Below are 18,932 nucleotides of genomic sequence, written 5' to 3'. Positions count from 1 at the left end.
GTGGCATGACATGTGAACGTGTCTCTGAAAAGATGCTACGTCATTTGATGATAACAAAACGAGTAAATAAGCAATTTAGTCCCTGACTTTGTACCCCTGTTGCATATTAGTCCCTAACTTAATGAAACATTTAAAATAGTCCCTATCTTTTGCATAAGTATTGCAAAATAGTCATTCCGTTAAATTTTAAAGTAACGCTGCTAGTGAGGTCAATTTTAGTGTCACGTCATTTGATGATGATAAAATGAGTGGCTTCTTCAAATTTGATGTTTCTGAACCAATTGAGGCATATATACGAAAAAGAACCCACACACACTTGCACAAATAAAAAGAACCAAAAATCCACAGCAACAACCTTATCTCTGTAGCCGTCAACACCAATGGGCGAGGTCTGTATAATCATTCTCTTTTCCTCTTTTTTTTCTTCAATTACCATCAATGTATCATTCTGGATTCTGATTTTTTTTGTGTGTTTTGAATAGGAAGAGAAAAAACCAGAGGAAAACAAAGTAGAGGAGAAAAAAGCAAATGAAGATGAAAAGAAAGAAGAAGAGAAAAAACCAGAGGAATCAAAAGATGACAAGGAATCCAAGGAGGAATCTTTGTCGCCAGAAATCGTGCAAGGCACAACCTTTGCAATGCATGGACACTTTAAGCATGATTTTTGACATCTTTTAAGTTAGGAACTAATATGCAACAGGGATACAAAGTCAGGGATTAAATTGTCTATTTACTCGTTTTGTTATCATTAAATGACGTGACATCTTTTAGGAGACACGTCCACGTGTCATGCCACGTCATCCTTTAGTGCCATGTTGGATAGTCCACGTGGCACTAAAATTGACTTCACTAACGGCATTACTTTAAAATTTAACGGAAGGACTATTTTATAACATTTATACAAAGATAAAGACTATTTTGAATTTAATATTAAGTTAGGGACTAATAGCATATGATCTTATGTTAACTGTACATTTTTTTCACTCTTTTGTTTTTTTATCGTTGAAAAAAAATTGGTTTTCTCTACACAACAAAATTTCAGAGATTTGGTGGACATCATGATTGATCGAGCAGTATACATTTTCAAGATATCTATTAAAAAAGAACTCCATTGTAATGCACAGAATTTTACAATTGTTATTATCAAATCATGAACTAACATATAATTGAAAATTGTTTACATTTAAGTGGTTTTTAATTAATTGACAATATAATTTTTTTGCATTAGCAATATATTAAAATTAAATTCGTGACAAAATTCTATCTCTTAAAATTTCTTTTTGAAGAAAATAAGAGCAAAGATTTGAGACTTACTTTTTTTATGTTAGGGAAATGTACAAGGAAATATATGCTTGCAGTTGAAGACAACCTAATTTATTTCAACCTTGCTTCCTTTGTGCGTAGTTTAGCTTCTAAAGCAATGTCATGGTGTATAATAGTAGGGAAGGGGAGATACAAGAGAAAAAGGGGCATGGCTTGTCTTTGCAACGCAATGCAAATTCTCTATCAATTGTTTGAAATTTGTGACAAAGGAACCTTTCTCTTTCGTGTTTTTTCATTTAAGCTTTGTTATCACGAATTCAAATAAGAGAATTTTCTTTGTTGAAAGTTGAAAGGTAACTTAAGGTTGCATATTATTGTTTTGGAGAATATTGAAGCATATTATCACGAACTCCTAACAATGTATACCCCATATGCTCATCCAAACTTTTTTTTTTAACACAAAAAAATAATATTAAAGTTGTAAGTCCAAAGGAACGGGTATAGAACCTATAAAGCACGGACACTCCAGTCCCTTGCCATGTTCATGTCCAACACGCTCCGTGTCAATGTCTAACACCGATACAACATCTGTATTACCTTCTATATTTTGGATATTACGAGTGTCCACGTATCTGTATCTGTGTTGGTGTCGGTGCTTCATAGGATAGAACTAGAGGCCCCAACAAGAAAGTAACACCAAAAGCAACGTCTTGATCTTCCTGCAGCCTTTTCTGCCAATCTGGAATGTAAAAAGACATTATGAAAAGATGCAAGTAGTAATTTTTGAAGTGCAGGAAGCAATAACCTTTAATCTTTCACTTTCTATCCAATGTACTGTTGGAGTCACTTAATTGGCCGTTGAGTTGCTTCCTGCACATTCAATTTTGCTTTCTGCACTCTTTTAAACTTCCGGAACACTTATTTCAAAATATAAAATTACAAAGGCTTTTTAGAATGTAAAATTTTACATTCGGAAAGGTCTTTCTGGAATGTAATTTTACATTTCGGGTTAGGTGCAGGAAGAAAATTTTAGAGGTGTATGAAGTAGCTTTTCTTTCCCCTTGTGGGTTTTTTGTGGGCTCCCAAGCAACGTCTGGAACCATGCAATCTACACGCTGACTCTAAACTTCAACAGTCATTGACAACATGATAGAACGAAGGACCACTTTCTACTGAATCGGAGTAACAAAATATGTTGGACAAGAGAGATGAAGGTATCATCTTAGCATTAATAGGTTTTTCTTTTCCTTTTAAACCAATCTATTTTGTGAACAAAAGATGATTTAAACAATTTAATTAGTTCCCTTGGTTAGAAACCAATTAAAAAAATATAAAGGAAAAGAGAAATCACAACAAGGATTTCTATTAATTCATGTCACCCAGAGACTACATCCTTGGTTACCAATAAAGAATTGTACTGACAAACTTATATGGGAAATATTGCTCCACACTGTCAAAAGATTTTTTTTGTTACAAGCCTCTTCAGGCTCAACCAAATACCAAATATTCTTTCTATCTTGTATATTAAAGCAATTACACAAGTACTCTTAATTTCCTAGTAATTAAAGTCTCTTCAGAATCTCAGCAATTTCATAGAGAAATGCTTAAGAGTAAAATCACAAGGCTATTGTCCTAACTCCTAATAGACAAATGGAAAATGTATAGTTCATTTACTCGTGTAACACGAAGAACGAAAAAATCTTTCACTTATTCAGTAGAGAGAGTTAGGATGTCTTTGTACGTAGCTCCTATCACTATATGTCTAGGAAGCTTTCTGGTATGATTCATGTCACCGAAAACTGAGTGAACAACACCAACCACCTAACTCATTACTAATATATAGTCATCTATCAACACAATAACAATAACATTAATAAAAATTATTTATTCACATGATACATAAGAATGTGATGCATGTCGGCAGACTAATGAAATTTTGTTAGTTATTGTATTTGATTAAATTAGATGAATTAAGGGTCATTTGGCAATGCATGTAACAGCTAACTAATCAACCTTATTTCATCAATGCTGCGCTCAGGCATTGTGTTTTAAGCCACATATTTTAACTTTATTTTAGTTAGGCCCTGGCTGACCAAACAAGGCAGTTTCTTAAGGCTCTAATCATCTATGTTTTTCTTAATTATACTCATCAACTTTTTTTATTAATAATTTGAATTCTATATAAGAAATTTTATATTACTTGTTGTTCAAATGTTCAATCACCAAAACAATTATGTAATTATAACACACACACACACATATATATTTTAAATTATTTAATAAATTTTATTATTCATTTAAAAAGTTATAGTAAAAAAATTCCATTAAATGGCAACAAAGAAAATGGTAATTGAAATTACTATGGAGTATAAATTTCATAAAACTGGTATGATATATATAAAAATAATATTTTGATGAAAATAATAGAAATAAGATCACATATTAAATTGAAGATTAGTTCTATTTATTCTTACTAAAAAATTCTTTTGATTTTGATTATTTTAAATGTATATTTTTTTTTATCAATTTTTAAATGTATATTAAATCAATATATTTTATTTTATTTGAACAAATTTTAGAATATGAAACTCCAATTATTCTTTTATTTGAATCTCTACTTAAAAAATATAATTGGGGATGAACTATAAAAACATTGTACTAATCTTATAACAATTTTATGTTATACTGAGCATTAATTGGATATTGGTTCTATCAAAAAAATTAATTGGATATTGATGGTCTTAAATTTTTCCCCCAAAATTGGAGATATTGAAAGAAATTTAATACACAAATAAATGTTTTTTTTAAGGGACACAAATTAATGTCTTATTAGAGGTACTAAATTATATCAAAATATTGACATTTTTTTTACATGCTGGCGATGTTTATAGAATTTTTTTTTTTTAACAATAGGTATAATCGTTGTCATTCTTAAAATAACTTTTTTAGAATTTTTTTATTCAGATCAACTATAATGCATGATAAAAAAAATATTTGAATCAGCATAAAAAAATATCAATAAGGAATTTTTTATCAACTATCTTGCACCCCTAATACGATTAGAGATAATGGATACCGATAATTTCATAATATAAACAAGGAGCAAAATTTAGCATTTTCCTAATTTCATCGCGCCTAAAAATACCATGGTTTAGCAGCACATTTGTTCAGATGATTGCAATAAATTAAAGAAAATCATAATCAAGACCGAATAGAATAGCATAGACAACTTTTTCTTTCTTTCATTCCCTTTTTATTAATAATTATCAATTATTAATCATAACTCCTAAAAGTAGAAGATACAGAGAATATGTACACAGTTTAACAAAAATAAAAAAGGAATGTATCCCGGAATATTCCCTTCCCAGAAACACAATTACGAAACACTTTTGTAAATTTTCACGATACAATAATCAGGTAATCACTAATCACCATTAAAAAAACGCACTTTTTAATAAACCTGATTATACCTAATTACTTCTTTTTTAAAATAAAAAAATGGAATACAGTTAATATTTCTTTGGTTTCACGCACACAGTAACGATACTAAAGTAGGGGTATTTGTGGGCCGGTATGGACCTGTTTTAATTAAATTTGGAATTTAACCCAATCAAATTTAATCGGTTCAATTTTTATAATTTTTTTTAATTCAACTCATTAATAAACGATTTGATTTGATTCAGACCAACGAATTATTTATTTAAGTTTGGTTTTTTTTTCTTAGAACTACTATTTTATATGGTGTTCACGAGTATAGGTTACCCGCAAACCCGAACTAATTCAAACCGATCCAAACAGTTTGAGTTAAGTCATTTATGTATTTGAATAAAAATTGAATCGAACCGATCCGATCAAAATCGTTCATGTACAGGTTGGGTCACGGGTTTAGATTTATAGATTCGTTGACCGTTAAATCGATCCATGAACCCGTTATTAAAATATAAATTTTATTATATATATATATATATATATATATATATATATATATATATATTAAAAACTAAAAAAATAATTTGACAATCAAGGAAGGTGTGGTAATGCATTATTTCCTTCTGTGCTCTTAATAAAATAGTAACAATTTAATAAGTTGGAGGATAAATCCACCTCGTCACCTAGGAGTGTTCGCAGGCCTGTTCAAACCCGTTTTGATCAAATTTGGGACCTAACCCAATCAAATTTGATCGGTTCAATTTGGTTCGGTTTTCACAATTTTTTTTACCCAACCCAATTCAACTCATTCATGAACCGTTTGATTCAGTTCGAGCCAACGGATTAGCCAACTAAATTTAGTCTTTTTTTTTTCTTAGAACTATTATTTTATATTATTAGGAGTGTTCACGGGTATGGGTCACCCCCGAATCCGAATTGATCCAAACCGATCTGAATAGTTTAGGTTGAGTCATTTATATATTTGGATCAAAATCGAACCGAACTAAACCGATCAAAATCATTCATGTACAAGTTGGGTCACGAGTTTAGATTTATAGATCTGCTGACCCGTTGAGTCGATCTGTGAACCCGTAATTAAAATATAAATTTGATTATATATATATATATATATATATATATATATATATATATATATATATATATATATATATATATATATATAGTATGTATGTATGTATGTATTAAAAACTAAAAAATAATTTGGCAATCAAGGAAGGTGTGGTAATGTATTATTTCCTTTAGTGCTTTTAATAAAATAGTAACAATTTAATAAGTTGGGGGATAAATCCACCTCATCACCACAAGAAGCCAATAACGTGTTCGTTGTGATAAATATTTTTTTATATAATTAAAATTTATGATAAATAACTTATATTGTGATATAAGATTAATTTTAACAATTGATGATTTTTTTTTAAAAATATTGAAATTAATATTTAAAAAATGGAAAGGATAGGTTAAAAGAGATAAGAAAATTCCATAAAAAACGTTAGTTGAAGTTTTTTTTAAATAAAAATACTTTCATAAAAAATAACTCATAAAATTGGTTTAATTATTATCCTATTGTTTCTTTATATATAAAAAGAACTAATTTTAAAAGATTTTCTCCTGTTAGGATAAAATCAAAAACTTTTTTTTCTTATATAGGACTAAAATTTGAATTTAACTTAATTTTTTATTAGTTATAAAAATCATCCAAACCCGGACTGAAAGGAGAACCGACGTTTTGTTGTTGTGTTGTGTCGTGTTGCTTTGTTTCTTAGGAGCATGTAACAATCCCCTAGTTTCACAAGAAATCATGTTTCATGCTTTTTTACATTCACTTTCGACTTTCGAATTTTCTTCACCAACCAACATAATTAACAACTTTTTTTATATACCACTTATTTTTTGATTGTGGTGTGCGCGCCACTTATTTTTATAAATATTATTAAAACTCTATGTGGTATCAAAGTAACTATTACGGTTAGATTATTGAGATTCATATTTGTTGATCTGTTCGATGCCCAGATAAAATTTGGTTATTTTTTCTAATTTACACGAACCCTATTTTATTTTTTAAAAAAATACATTGCATTGATATGAATATTTATCCATCTCAAGATTTTTTTTTTATTTATCAAGATGCGGTAATTTTATTTTGAGTAGTAGCCTCTTGATTTTAGATTCTAAATCAGTAGCATATTTTTATATTCTCTAACTATAATTGATTTATCTGGATCATGTATTGTTTTATTTATTTTTTAGTTTGATTCTTAAAATGATTCCTTCGAGAATCCAGACATTAGTGGTTAGCATGAGGTTTTGGGAATTAAATACAAAAGTTGAAATCAATTTGAAATCCTCCAATAAAGGTGTAAACCGTGTAATATTTTTATTATGGATAGGTTCTTTAGAATTTGCAAACGAGACAATTGGAAAAGAAAAGTGATACATAAAGTGTTAATGGTTCATCTCCAATTCCACCAATTAGCACTCCCTCTCCATTCCATGTCATACTCAAATCCATCACAACAAGGGACAAAAGCTTCTTCACAACCACAAGGACATGAAACTCCACCACAACAAGGGCAAGGACAACAACCTGAATATACACAAGCAGAGCTAAGAAAAAAAAGTTGCTAGACCCCCTTCTAATGTTTGGGAACATTTTATTAAGAAGGAATATGGTAGGACTTGCCGTAATGCATCATATGCAGCAGCTAGTTTTATCTATGGAACTTCTAACTTGAGAAAACATGTGTTCCAACAATGTGAAAAAGAAAACTCACACAGACATGTTGATAAAAAAGCAAAAGATAATTGTTTTTTTTGGAAATGATAGTGAGAGTGACCCTAATAAAGTTAGTATGAAACTTGTTGATTTTAATCAAGAGTAGACTCTAATGACACTTGCTAAGATGATAATTATTGATGAACTTGCCTTTAAGTTTGTTGAAAATGAAGGGTTTAGGAAGTTCATGGAAGATGCTCAACCTAAATTTAAAATTCCTTCTCGTGTCACTATTGCTAGATATTGCATGCATGTGTTTTACGATGAAAAGGAAAAGTTGAAGCATGTGTGGTCTGCAAATAAACAAATGGTTTCACTTACTACAAATACTTGAACGTCAATTCAAAATATGAATTACATGTGTGTGATAGCTCATTACATTGATGAAGGGTGAGAGTTGAATAAAAAAATATTGAAATTTTGTTTGATTTCTTACCACAAAGGTGAAACCATAGGGATAACCCTAGAGAATTGTTTAAAAGAATGAGGGATTTCAAAAGTTTGTTGTGTAACAATGGATAATGCAAGTGCTAATAACTTGACTATTTCATATTTAGCTAAAGAATTGAGTGTTTAGAATGGGCATACTTTGTTGAATGAAGAGTTCATGCATATGTGATATTCTGCTCATATTTTGAATTTAATTGTTAGTGATGGATTGAAAGAAATTGACCTATCTATTAGAAAAATAAGAGTTGCATGTAAGTTTGTAAAGTCTACTCCAAGTAGATTTGCAAGTTTTAAGAGGTGTGGTGAAGAAGTAAGCATATCCACTAAGGCCACGTTAATACTTGATGTACCAATTAGATGGAACTCTACTTATTTGATGTTAGATGTTGTTGAAAAATATGAGCATGCATTTTATCGCTATGAGTATGTTAAGGCTGCATATGTGCTAAATCTCATATCTAGTGAAGAAAAGGATGTCCCAAAGAGATTGATTGACAACATACTTGTGTTTTTATTAGCTTTTTGAAGACCTTCTATGATGTAACTCTTTCTTTTTCTGGGTCATTGTATGTTACTGGTAACACTTTTTTTAAGAAGATGATTAGTATCACTAAATAAGTGGAGGCATAATGATGACTTAGTGATACAAAGGATGATAACAAATATGTAGTTAAAGTTTAACAAATATTGGGAAAGTGATGGAATTAACTATCTTTTGCTTGTTGATGTTTTTCTTAATCCTCATTATAAATGTGAGTACATTGAATTTTGTTTTAATCGCATGTATGGTGTTGAAAAGAGCATGGACATGATGAAAAAATTGAAAGACCTCATTCACAAACTGATTTAGCAATATGTACTGGAGCATCTTATTTCTCATTCTAGTAGCAATTCAGCCAATTCTAGTACATTGGCTTCAAACATGGCCTCACAACATAATGATGACAAAGGTGATAAGGGTGATGATTGGGATGACGAATTTAGAATGAAAATGAAGAAAAAACAGGGGGAGGTGCAAAAAAAAAAAACCGAGTTAGATAGATATTTAGAGGATAATGTTGAAGATGACCACACTGAGTTTGACATTTTGAATTAATGGAAATTGAAAGCATCCAAATATTATATTTTTTCCTATATGGCTAGAGATATATTGACTATTCCTATATCTAATATATCATATGAGTCTACATTTAGTACAAGGGGTAAAAGCTCTCATTTGTGTCCAAAATTGTCTTAGATCTACTAAGTAAAATGTTAATGACTTGCAAGTTGAAATAAATGAAGTGGAAAAGATTGAATCAAATGTGTAATCTCTTATTTCATTTTTTATATTTGTATAAAATATCAATTAATTTTTGTACTAACAGAGTTGTGTTTAAATTTTTGTTTGGTTTGACTTTTAATACTGCGAGAGTGTTAGAACTACTAGTGTTGAAACTTCTTAAAGTATTACTTTCAGATACATTGTTATTTGTTTAACCTTTTTTCATATTTATTTTTTCTATCATGTTTATAATATTAATGGATCATATTTTATTCATTTGTTCCAATAATTCTGGTTGTATCAAATCTGGTTGCAAGAAATTAGTTTGTAGAAAATAATTGTATTTCAAACTATTATAGTAAATCTCGTTGAAGAATATTTTATTTTAATTTGTATTAGTCTATTGTAGAGTATTATGTTGATGGTTCTAAATAAATCAATTTTACTACTTTCAAGTATTTGATAATATTGTGCTAATTGTATCGAATATTTGAAAGAATCATGATATAAAATAGTAGTTCTAAAGAAAGACCACATTTAAATGAGTAATTCGTTGGCCCGAACCAAACCAAACCTTTATATAAATGGGTTGGGTTAAAAAAAATTATGAAAACCGAACCAAACCGAACCGATGAATTTGATTGAGTTGGATCCCAAATTTGATCGAAATCGACCTGAACTGGTCCCTAAACACCCTTATACCACACCTTCTTTGATTGTCAAATTATTTTTTTAGTTTTTAATATATATATATATATATATAATAAAATTTATATTTTAATACACTAAAGCGTCTTCTCGTAAAAAAAGATTAAATTACTTATTTAGTCCTTGTAGTTTCACGATTTGTACTTTTTAGTCCATATAGTTGAAAGTGATATTTTTAATCGCTATAGTTTACATTTTAATTCTTAGTCTCTATAATTTAAAAGTGATTTTTTTAGTTAAGTTGTTTAGTTCGTATTGTTTGAAAGTGATTTTTTTTCCTTTTAGTAAATATATAAAAATAATTAACTATAATTTAATTATAAATTATTAAATATTTTTTTAAAAATAAATTATCTTATAATAAATTAGTTACGAATTTGTTATTAATATTTTTATAATTAATTATAATTGATAATATTACTTATATTTTAACATTAAAAATTAAAATATAAAATATATAAACTAAAAAAAATTAAAATATAAAAAAAAAATCACTTTCATACTTCATATATTAACGATAAAGGTAAGACTAAAAACTATAAAAGCTACAAAATACAGATCATAAAAGTACATGAATCAAATAAGTAGTTAAAAAAAAACTATAAAGTACCAAGTCAATTAAATTATAAGTATTGCCTTCACTTTCAACCCGTACTTTCTCTGTTTCTAAACACCCCCCACAAAATTTTCTCACTCGAGAATTTTCCCGGAAAATCTCACCTTTTTCGATTTCTCAGTCAAGACAAACAACAACAAAAACTCTAAATTCTTTCTTAATTCTTGCCAAATTCGAAGGAGAGAGAAAGAGAAAAAGAAAAGGAAAAAAGGTTAATGGCATCACTGGGATCTCCGTCTTCTTTCTGGTGCTACCGCTGCAACCGCATAGTTAGGGTTCCACAAAACCACGCCGTTCTCCTCTGCCCCGATTGCAACTCCGGCTTCCTCGAAGAGCTCCAAACCCCTCCCCACTCGCGCCGATCCACGCGCGGCGGCGGTGGGTCCCCCTTCAACCCGGTAATCGTCCTGCGCAACGCAAACGACGTCGTCTCGCCCGAAACGCGGAACTTCGAACTCTACTACAACGACGCCGTTTCAGGTTCCTCCGGCCCAAGCAGTCTCCGTCCTTTACCACAGGGAGTATCCGAGTTCCTCATGGGCTCCGGCTTCGACAATGTACTCGACCAGCTCGACGCCGCCGCGGGGGGCGCCGGAGCACTGCCCCCCACGGCAGCGTCGAAAGCGGCGATCGAGTCGATGCCGGTGGTTAAGATCCTCGCGAGCCACACCTACGCGGAATCGCACTGCGCGGTCTGCATGGAGAATTTCGAGATCAACTGCGACGCACGTGAGATGCCGTGCGGTCACGTGTACCATTCCGAGTGCATCGTGCCGTGGCTCTCGGTGAGAAACTCGTGCCCCGTGTGCCGCCACGAGGTTCCTTCGGATGAAGTTGAAGAAAGTAATAACAATACTGTGGGGTTGACTATTTGGAGACTTCCTGGGGGAGGATTCGCTGTGGGCAGGTTCATCGGAGGGAGGGAGCTCCCACTGGTGTATACGGAGATGGACGGCGGGTTTAACGGCGCTAACGGCGTTCCAAGGAGAGTCGCTTGGGATAGCTCCGTTGGGAGGTCTAGGGAGAATAGAGGCTTCGGTGCTGCTTTCAGGAATGTTTTTTCGTATATCGGGAGGGTTAGGAGCTCGTTTTCTCGCCGAACGAGAAATTCGCGTGCCAACGGAAGATCTCGTTCTTAAACAACGGTCTGCAATTGCAATTTCGATCGTAACGTCAAGGTTATTAGAGCTCACTGACTGTGACGCGGTCGCAATTGATGCTGCGCTGTCCTCAACATTTTTCTGCAATTTTCTACGATATCAAAGGCTGCGGTGATGAGACCGCAATCGCAGATTCGCAGTAAGGTTTTAAGAAAAAACGTGATTGCAATTGACGTCACATCAGCTGCATTTGTCTGCAATTTTTCTGTTGTATTCGGAAACAATGACGAGACTGCAACTTTTTTTTACCACAGTGGGATTTTTCGATTTTTGTGATGTTTTTAGTTTGCTAAGTATTCGTTTGAATTTTTAGAGGAAATGCATTTTTTTTTGTAATGTTTTTAGTCTGTTAAGTATTCGATTGGATTCTGATACTGTAAATACTATAACTGATCAAACGGTTTCTGGAATTGCTGAATGGCGTTTTTGAATTAGCTCGGGGTTTTGGGAACCGGATAAGAAGAGCATTCAAGCAGTTGTGAATCACCACTGTTGGATAAAGGTTTAAACTTCAGATATGTTTTTATAATTGATAATTGATAACAGATTCGAGATAAAATATGATTTGTATTTCCTGAAGTTTTAGTTTTTAACCATAACAAATGGTGTCGTGTGTTTTATGTGGGTGACTTCATCTCACCTAATGAGATAAGGTTTTGTTGTTGTATGAGATGAAATATGACTTGTTTGATTTTCATCTAATCTAATAGTTATAGTTTGCTGATGAGGTGAATGCGTCAAATTCCTGACTGCAGGAAATTAAGGTTCAGGGTTTTGCAGTTTGCTTGTGGTTGTGATGAGATTGAGTTAGGATGGAAGACAGGAAGATGGGATGTCTTGTTAGGGTGGAAATTAGGGGAGGAAGAGGATCTTGTGTAACTGTTGTTGTATCTCTTTGTCTTTTGGTTTTGAATAATTTTATTGGTTTTGTAGATAGAGTAATTAATGCTTGTGAGTTATGGTGTTTTATTTGTTTTGAAATGTGGTTCTATTGGGTTATGGGAAATTATGACTTGTATTGTTGATGTAACGTGGTTTGTTTCTTTGTCTACCACAGCTTTGGTTTCTTATGGGTTCTTGTTAGGTGGTGTTTAATATTTGTGGGTCTGCTTTGGTGGCATTTGTCGCTTTCAAACTTCATTTTCCATGTGATTGGTTTAGGTAGATAAACATTTCACACCTTTAGAATTGTGCAATTGAAAATTGCTTATTCGTAAATGATAGTACCAAATAGCAGTAAAGGTTGTGTTAAGGAAAATAGATCACCATTTGAAATAAGAATTCCTCCTCATTTTGTGTTGTCTGATAGTTATTTTGGAGGATCATGCTACTTATGACTGAGTAAATTGTCAATCTAGGGATTGACTCTCACCTATGCATTTAATGGCCAAATCTACATTTAAGAAGCCATGTTGTATTCTCTTGTTTTGGGTGTTCGTTTTCTTGCTTGATCACTTTCATTTGCAAGTTTTAGCTTGATTGAGTAACAAAGGAAATAAATGCTCATAACTTGAATAATTTTCTAGTGTACTTTTCATATGTATTTCTCTTGTAGGTGGTCACCATTGATATTTGAGAAGGTGTTGTGCTATGTCCCTTTAATTTGCTAGAAGATTCAAGGAAAGTAATAGTTGACAACTGAATGCAATGATGCCAGCATTAGCTGCATTCAGATGCCATTTGCATATGCTGATTTCTTTTTGTTGGGATTTTTCTTATTACTAATGTGTGACTGCAAAATCTTTTCACACTATAGTCAATAATGTGATATTTGTATGTTTGCATGATGACATTTGACATGCTTAAATTGTTAAGAGGGATTCTCTGACATCTGAAACTCACCATCAACTGGCATGCCTCTTTGTGTTTTACCATTTGCTTCTTATTTTTCTCCACTAAATGCCAGGAAAGGATGCCTCTATTAGTATCTTATGTGATGCAAGAGGAAGTTTCATTCTGCCTGTGGCTTTCTGTTGTTATTTTTATAGGATCTTTTCAACTCTAAGCATATGATTGCCTCAATTTTATTTTTTCTGACTTTATAATGCAATCTTGTTTTTGTTAAAATGACTGGAATCTGTTGATTCACTCTATTGCTTGATGACAAGTGAAATTTGGGGGGTTTATTTGATTCTAGGCTGTGTCTACTTTATAAATAATCATCATTAATGTTATGAATGATTGGAGTGGTCATTTGCTCCAGTAGATGTTATGTTATCATCGTATGATTAGATTTTGTTTAGGTAAGGTTAATAAAATATCTGGAGTTCCAAACAATAAAGTGCTACATATCCTGCCCTTGTACTTAATTTATAAGTGTGTGAATGACTATTGGTTAATTTATGTGCTTAATTGTTTGATTGACATGGTTTTTCATTCATTTATTTGTATTTCTAAATCACTTGATGGCTTTCTCAGCTGCAAATGGTAGGTAATACACATGCTGGGAAAAAAATAATTTACTTAATACATTTTACAATCATAAATAAATGTGGCTGGACTTTGATTTGGAAAAAGGAAAGAAAAATAAACTTTGTTAAACCTGTGTAAGAGAGAAAAAAGAGCAAGAAACTTCAGCCAGCTTAAAGTCTTTGCAGAGTACATTTTGTTGGCACGATTTGCAGACAATTTTGATGGTCAATAACAATGACAAGACGTATATCATGATTGTGTTGAGTGAAGAAAACTTGTAAAATTACGAGATTTGATATTTGTACCAGAACAGTTTGAATAGTAGGGGTTCGCAATTTCACTAATTGTCAAAACAATTTTTTATAGTGAACCACATGCTTAGGAAGCGTGGATGAATGTGTACGCACGAGTCGTATGAACTTTCATAGTCCTTTTGCGTGTAAACTTGGGCAGGGTCAAAATCACATTCGGACTCTACAAGATTGAAAACAGGAATTGGCAGAATGAATGCTGGGGAAAAACGTTGAATTAAGGTGATAGATTTTTTATGATGGATTCAACGTACTGACTTGACTTCCTCTCTGAATAATTACTTCCCTAGAAAAATTTTCTTAACTACTAGAGGGAAGTAGTTGCACACTATGGGCATAAAACAATTTTACATGTCATAATTCACATTATTCTTTTAGGAATTATATATTCTGTTTGACAACTTTCAACACATTTTTTCTTAAAATATTGGGAAAAATTTCATGCAGCATGGTCAAAAGAGTGTTTTTTTTTTTTTATATATTTATTATTATTATAGCATTGTCAATAGAGTTTACACAGGTTATTTAGCGCGTTCAGCATAAGACTTTACTTGATAATAAAATATATTGAAAAGACAATATTCGACAATGTAGTTATCATTTTTTTTTTCTTTTCTATCATACACTTGAGTTTTTAGGTGAGATTATTTGTCTTTATTTGTTGTCCATCTGTAATCCTTACTAATTATTTTCAATATTATTATTATTATTAGTTAAAAGAGAGATACTGTGTGCCTCTACCTGTATTTTTAAAATAAAAAGAAAAAATAATTAAAGAAAGTAGTGTTAACAGTTATATTTTAAAGATTTATGAAAAAAATGAAAATATTTATATATATTAAAGGATAATTTAGAAATAAGAAATGTGTACACTAAAGGAGTAATTGTTTTTATTAATAGTTATAGATTATTATTATTATTATTATGTCCAAATCAAAAAATTATTTTTATTTATACTTTTTGTATCGTTACGTAGAATGGTTTAAAAACAAATTAATATATGGAGGTTTGGAAACCGGTTGCTTATGGAATATGGAGTAAGGTGCAGATTAATTTACTGTGTAATTCCATCATAATCGTCTTGCAATGGTTATCCTAATCTAATAGGGTAGTTTTTAAATTCTTTTATAGGAATTTTGACTTAATCCATTTTGACAAAACATGTAACTTTATTATATATTTATTTTGATTTTTAAAACATTTTTCAAACATTTAAAAGTGCAGAAAATGGAAAGGCTAATAGAAACAAACGATATTTTTAGAGATTAAAACATTCTAAATCTAAAGTTGGAAATTTCTAATAAAAAGTTATTTTAAATATTTTTTTCTTTCAATTTGTTTATAAAAAAGAAAATAAAATGTGAAAAAATGAAAATATAAAATTTACTTGACATTCAAATCCACTCAATAAAATTATGAATTTAATTAAAATGTTACTGATAATGTAAATGTTTTAGCTCTATCATTCAATTATAGATTGTTAGGTATAATAATCAACTTAAAAGTCATGCTTAAAAAAATTTTAAAAATTGATTGGTACTATAAATTTTTACACTGATATATGAAAACTAAAATCTTAAACAATTTAGTAAATTTATATTGATTTTGCAAGTTGCGGCAAAAATGCAAAATAAAAATATTTCAAAAGCAAAAAAATATAAAGTCAATGCCAATATAAACATAATAAAGCTTGTTTGCGATTCCAACGAAGAAAACAGCACAAATTTCAACTAAAACAACTAACTACAAGAAAAAAAAAATGTAAACTTAAAAATCCGAACCCAAAACAAATATTAAACGAAAAACAAAAAGCTGGAATGGCACCGAAATGAATTTGGGTAGAATAATCTGGACTGAACTTGGCGTCTTTGCCCAACGGCCTGCAAGTTTAGAATATAGGTCAGCCCACCATGCAAAAAATAATTTTCAAGTAAACCAAAACTGATTAAATAATGGTTTGATTTTAAAATCAATTAAAAAAACTGAAGGTCTTCACTTCAAGGAAACTATTATTTAAAATAATGATTTATTCTTGATTTATCAGTGTATAATCTTTTTTCTCTATTTAAAATTACTTAATTATAATAAAACTATCAAATAAGGATTTCATTTTAACCAAAGTAAGTTTATCCGCCAAAGTGTAACAAGATAACTTTGCTTTCATTAACTCCTTCACTTCAAAGTCTTATCTTTTAAGTATTTGACTATTTGATTCTATCAAAAGTACCTCTAAAAGACACTTTAACACTAAGTTAGGACTCAAGACTAAACAATAAATAAGAATTAACAATATTTTTATCTAGAAAATCTCATCCATATTTATAGATACCATAATGGACCTTGAAGTTATGGTGATTACCAATTTAAGTAATCTATCCTTAATTATTGTTACGATGTTAATTGCATATGTAATGCTGATTATGGCATGTTATCCTTTCATGGCATATTTGGCCATTGGATCAACTGTATAAATGTTCGGCTATTCAGCAAACCGAGAGGTCGAGGTCTAAACTCTCAAGCAAAATATTATTTTCTTGTAAAAAAACAAGCATGTGAAGAACAAAAAAACAAAAATCTAAACTAGATCCTCACATGTCTGTTTAATATGGTTGCAAGGGACAGAATCACATAGGCAAGCTCGTGTAACCCTCTCATTCCTCTTATCTTGCTTCATTTTCATGTGGTTAACATCCTTCTCCTGCTAAAAACAACATATATAGGTTGAAATGTACACCCTGTCTTATCCACATTCCTTGGAAAATCTCAAGTAATGCTAACGTGGCCTTATCCAAATATTTTTCAAACCATCTTCAACTCTTCATACATAAAATCTATGCTATGTCTCATATTAGCATTCAAGACCAAGAACACAAAAACCACTTAATTAGTCCTTCTCACATCCAAAATCTTGTGCCAGCAAATCAAACATGGCATCCATGACTATGCTTCAGACCATGATTCCTAAGAATGCACCGAACCTCCCTCCTCGTGTTGGTGCTTCTTCCAACAACACTACTAAGATCTCATTTGGTGGCTCAGGTAGGGTACTGTGGACCGGGATTCAGAGGAACAGGAATAATAGGTCTTCTTCGATTGTAGTTGCTGCAGTTGGAGATGTTTCATCTGATGGCACTGCGTACCTTGTTGCTGGTGCCATTGCTGTGGCTCTAGTTGGAACGGCCTTCCCCATCTTCTTCTCTCGCAAAGACACGTAAATTTCATCATCTTTTCTCTTCGACAATTAATGTTTGTGATACTTAATGACTTTAATTTATAGTGTACACACTTTCATATAGATATTCAATAGAAAATTTATCTTATGATTTTATCATATGAATTAATTGATGACTTGGTAAAGTAGTCAAATCTCACCAGTTGCCGAACAAAGTATGATAGTTTACAATAATTAATTGATGATAGTTTACAATAATTTGTAATTGGTTGAACAATAATCTCATTAGTGTAGACTTAAGAATTTCTATAAAGTGACTATTTTGAATTGACTTTTTTTTCCTTGGGAATTTGAAGTATTTTCTATTTCATAGCATTGTTTTTCCAGTGTTCTCTTCTAGTGATTCTAGTTTAGGAAGGATTTAGACTTGGAATTTGAATGTATATATAAGCTATATATGTGATTGTTGTTGAGAATGATTTGCTAATGATATATGATGAATATGTATGTGGTAGATGCCCTGAATGTGATGGAGCAGGGTTTGTGCGGAAGGCTAATGTGACATTGAGAGCAAATGCAGCACGAAAGGATCAAACCCAAATCGTTTGTGCTCGCTGCAATGGTTTGGGCAAACTTAACCAAATTGACAAATAGACAACATTATGCTCCCTACATTGCCCCTTTCTTTCTTTTCTTATTACTATGTAATTATTTAAGGATAATATATTATTGATATCCCCTCCTCGTGTTTCTTCGTCCTATGAGATGAACATTATAATATATCATGATAGGAGAGAAAAGCACAAATTTCACTTGTTCAGAAACCTACCATTTTGATTTTGCATTGCGTATCTGATTTGTGTTTTTCTCTCCCGTATCATGATACCCCGATGTTCCTAATCTGTTGTTTAATTGTGCATATGTTGTATGTACTTGAAGTACACTTGACAACAAGAAAGTCCAATAAATATGATATATGTTCGTCCTTTCTTCCAATTTCTGTTTCTCACTGAATCTGATTGAAGAGGAAAATTAGATCTTTATAAACAGAAAATTAACCCTGCAAAACCATTAAAAAATCTCAATCGGTTGCCTGGCTAATAACTGGGAAGACGTACAGGCATTAATACGTATTTGGATTGGGTTATTGTAATTTATTTGTATAAAAAACTGTATTTATATTTTCTCTTTTTTTTGGGTAGAGTTCGAGAAAACAATGGCTAAGACCAACTGTTGTTGATCATTATGTTCAGAGCCTGCAGATCATTGAATACCAACTTTAAACTAGATTACTAGAAATCCTCTCATTGTTATATAAGATTTACTATAAATAAAACTGCAGACATAAGTTGC

At 31.4% G+C, this 18,932-nt stretch overlaps 2 protein-coding genes across 2 annotated transcripts; both read left to right on the top strand.

Moving 5' to 3' along the window:
- Positions 1 to 10,504: 10,504 nt before the first annotated feature.
- LOC100798563 (E3 ubiquitin-protein ligase RDUF1) lies at positions 10,505 to 12,263 on the top strand. The gene has a single exon (XM_003529057.5). It carries the CDS (start codon positions 10,740 to 10,742, stop codon positions 11,661 to 11,663), a length of 924 nt encoding a protein of 307 aa, XP_003529105.1. The 5' UTR covers positions 10,505 to 10,739; the 3' UTR covers positions 11,664 to 12,263.
- A 5,054-nt stretch (positions 12,264 to 17,317) lies between these two features.
- Positions 17,318 to 18,543, top strand: LOC100798036 (uncharacterized). The gene is given in 2 exon segments (NM_001253156.2): positions 17,318 to 17,618; positions 18,095 to 18,543. Coding segments are annotated over 2 exon segments (423 nt in total). The 5' UTR covers positions 17,318 to 17,334; the 3' UTR covers positions 18,234 to 18,543.
- The last annotated feature ends 389 nt before the right edge of the window (positions 18,544 to 18,932 follow it).

The sequence above is a fragment of the Glycine max genome, chromosome 7 (assembly GCF_000004515.6).
Source record: "Glycine max cultivar Williams 82 chromosome 7, Glycine_max_v4.0, whole genome shotgun sequence".
In the NCBI taxonomy this organism is placed as follows: Eukaryota; Viridiplantae; Streptophyta; class Magnoliopsida; order Fabales; family Fabaceae; genus Glycine; species Glycine max.
The sequence above is the reverse complement of the archived record's forward strand: the minus strand, read 5'-3'. Positions and strand labels throughout refer to the sequence as shown.

Bases quoted from the DNA above. Each gene is read 5' to 3' on its own strand.
- LOC100798563 (XM_003529057.5), top strand. From the start codon at position 10,740: ATGGCATCACTGGGATCTCCGTCTTCTTTCTGGTGCTACCGCTGCAAC.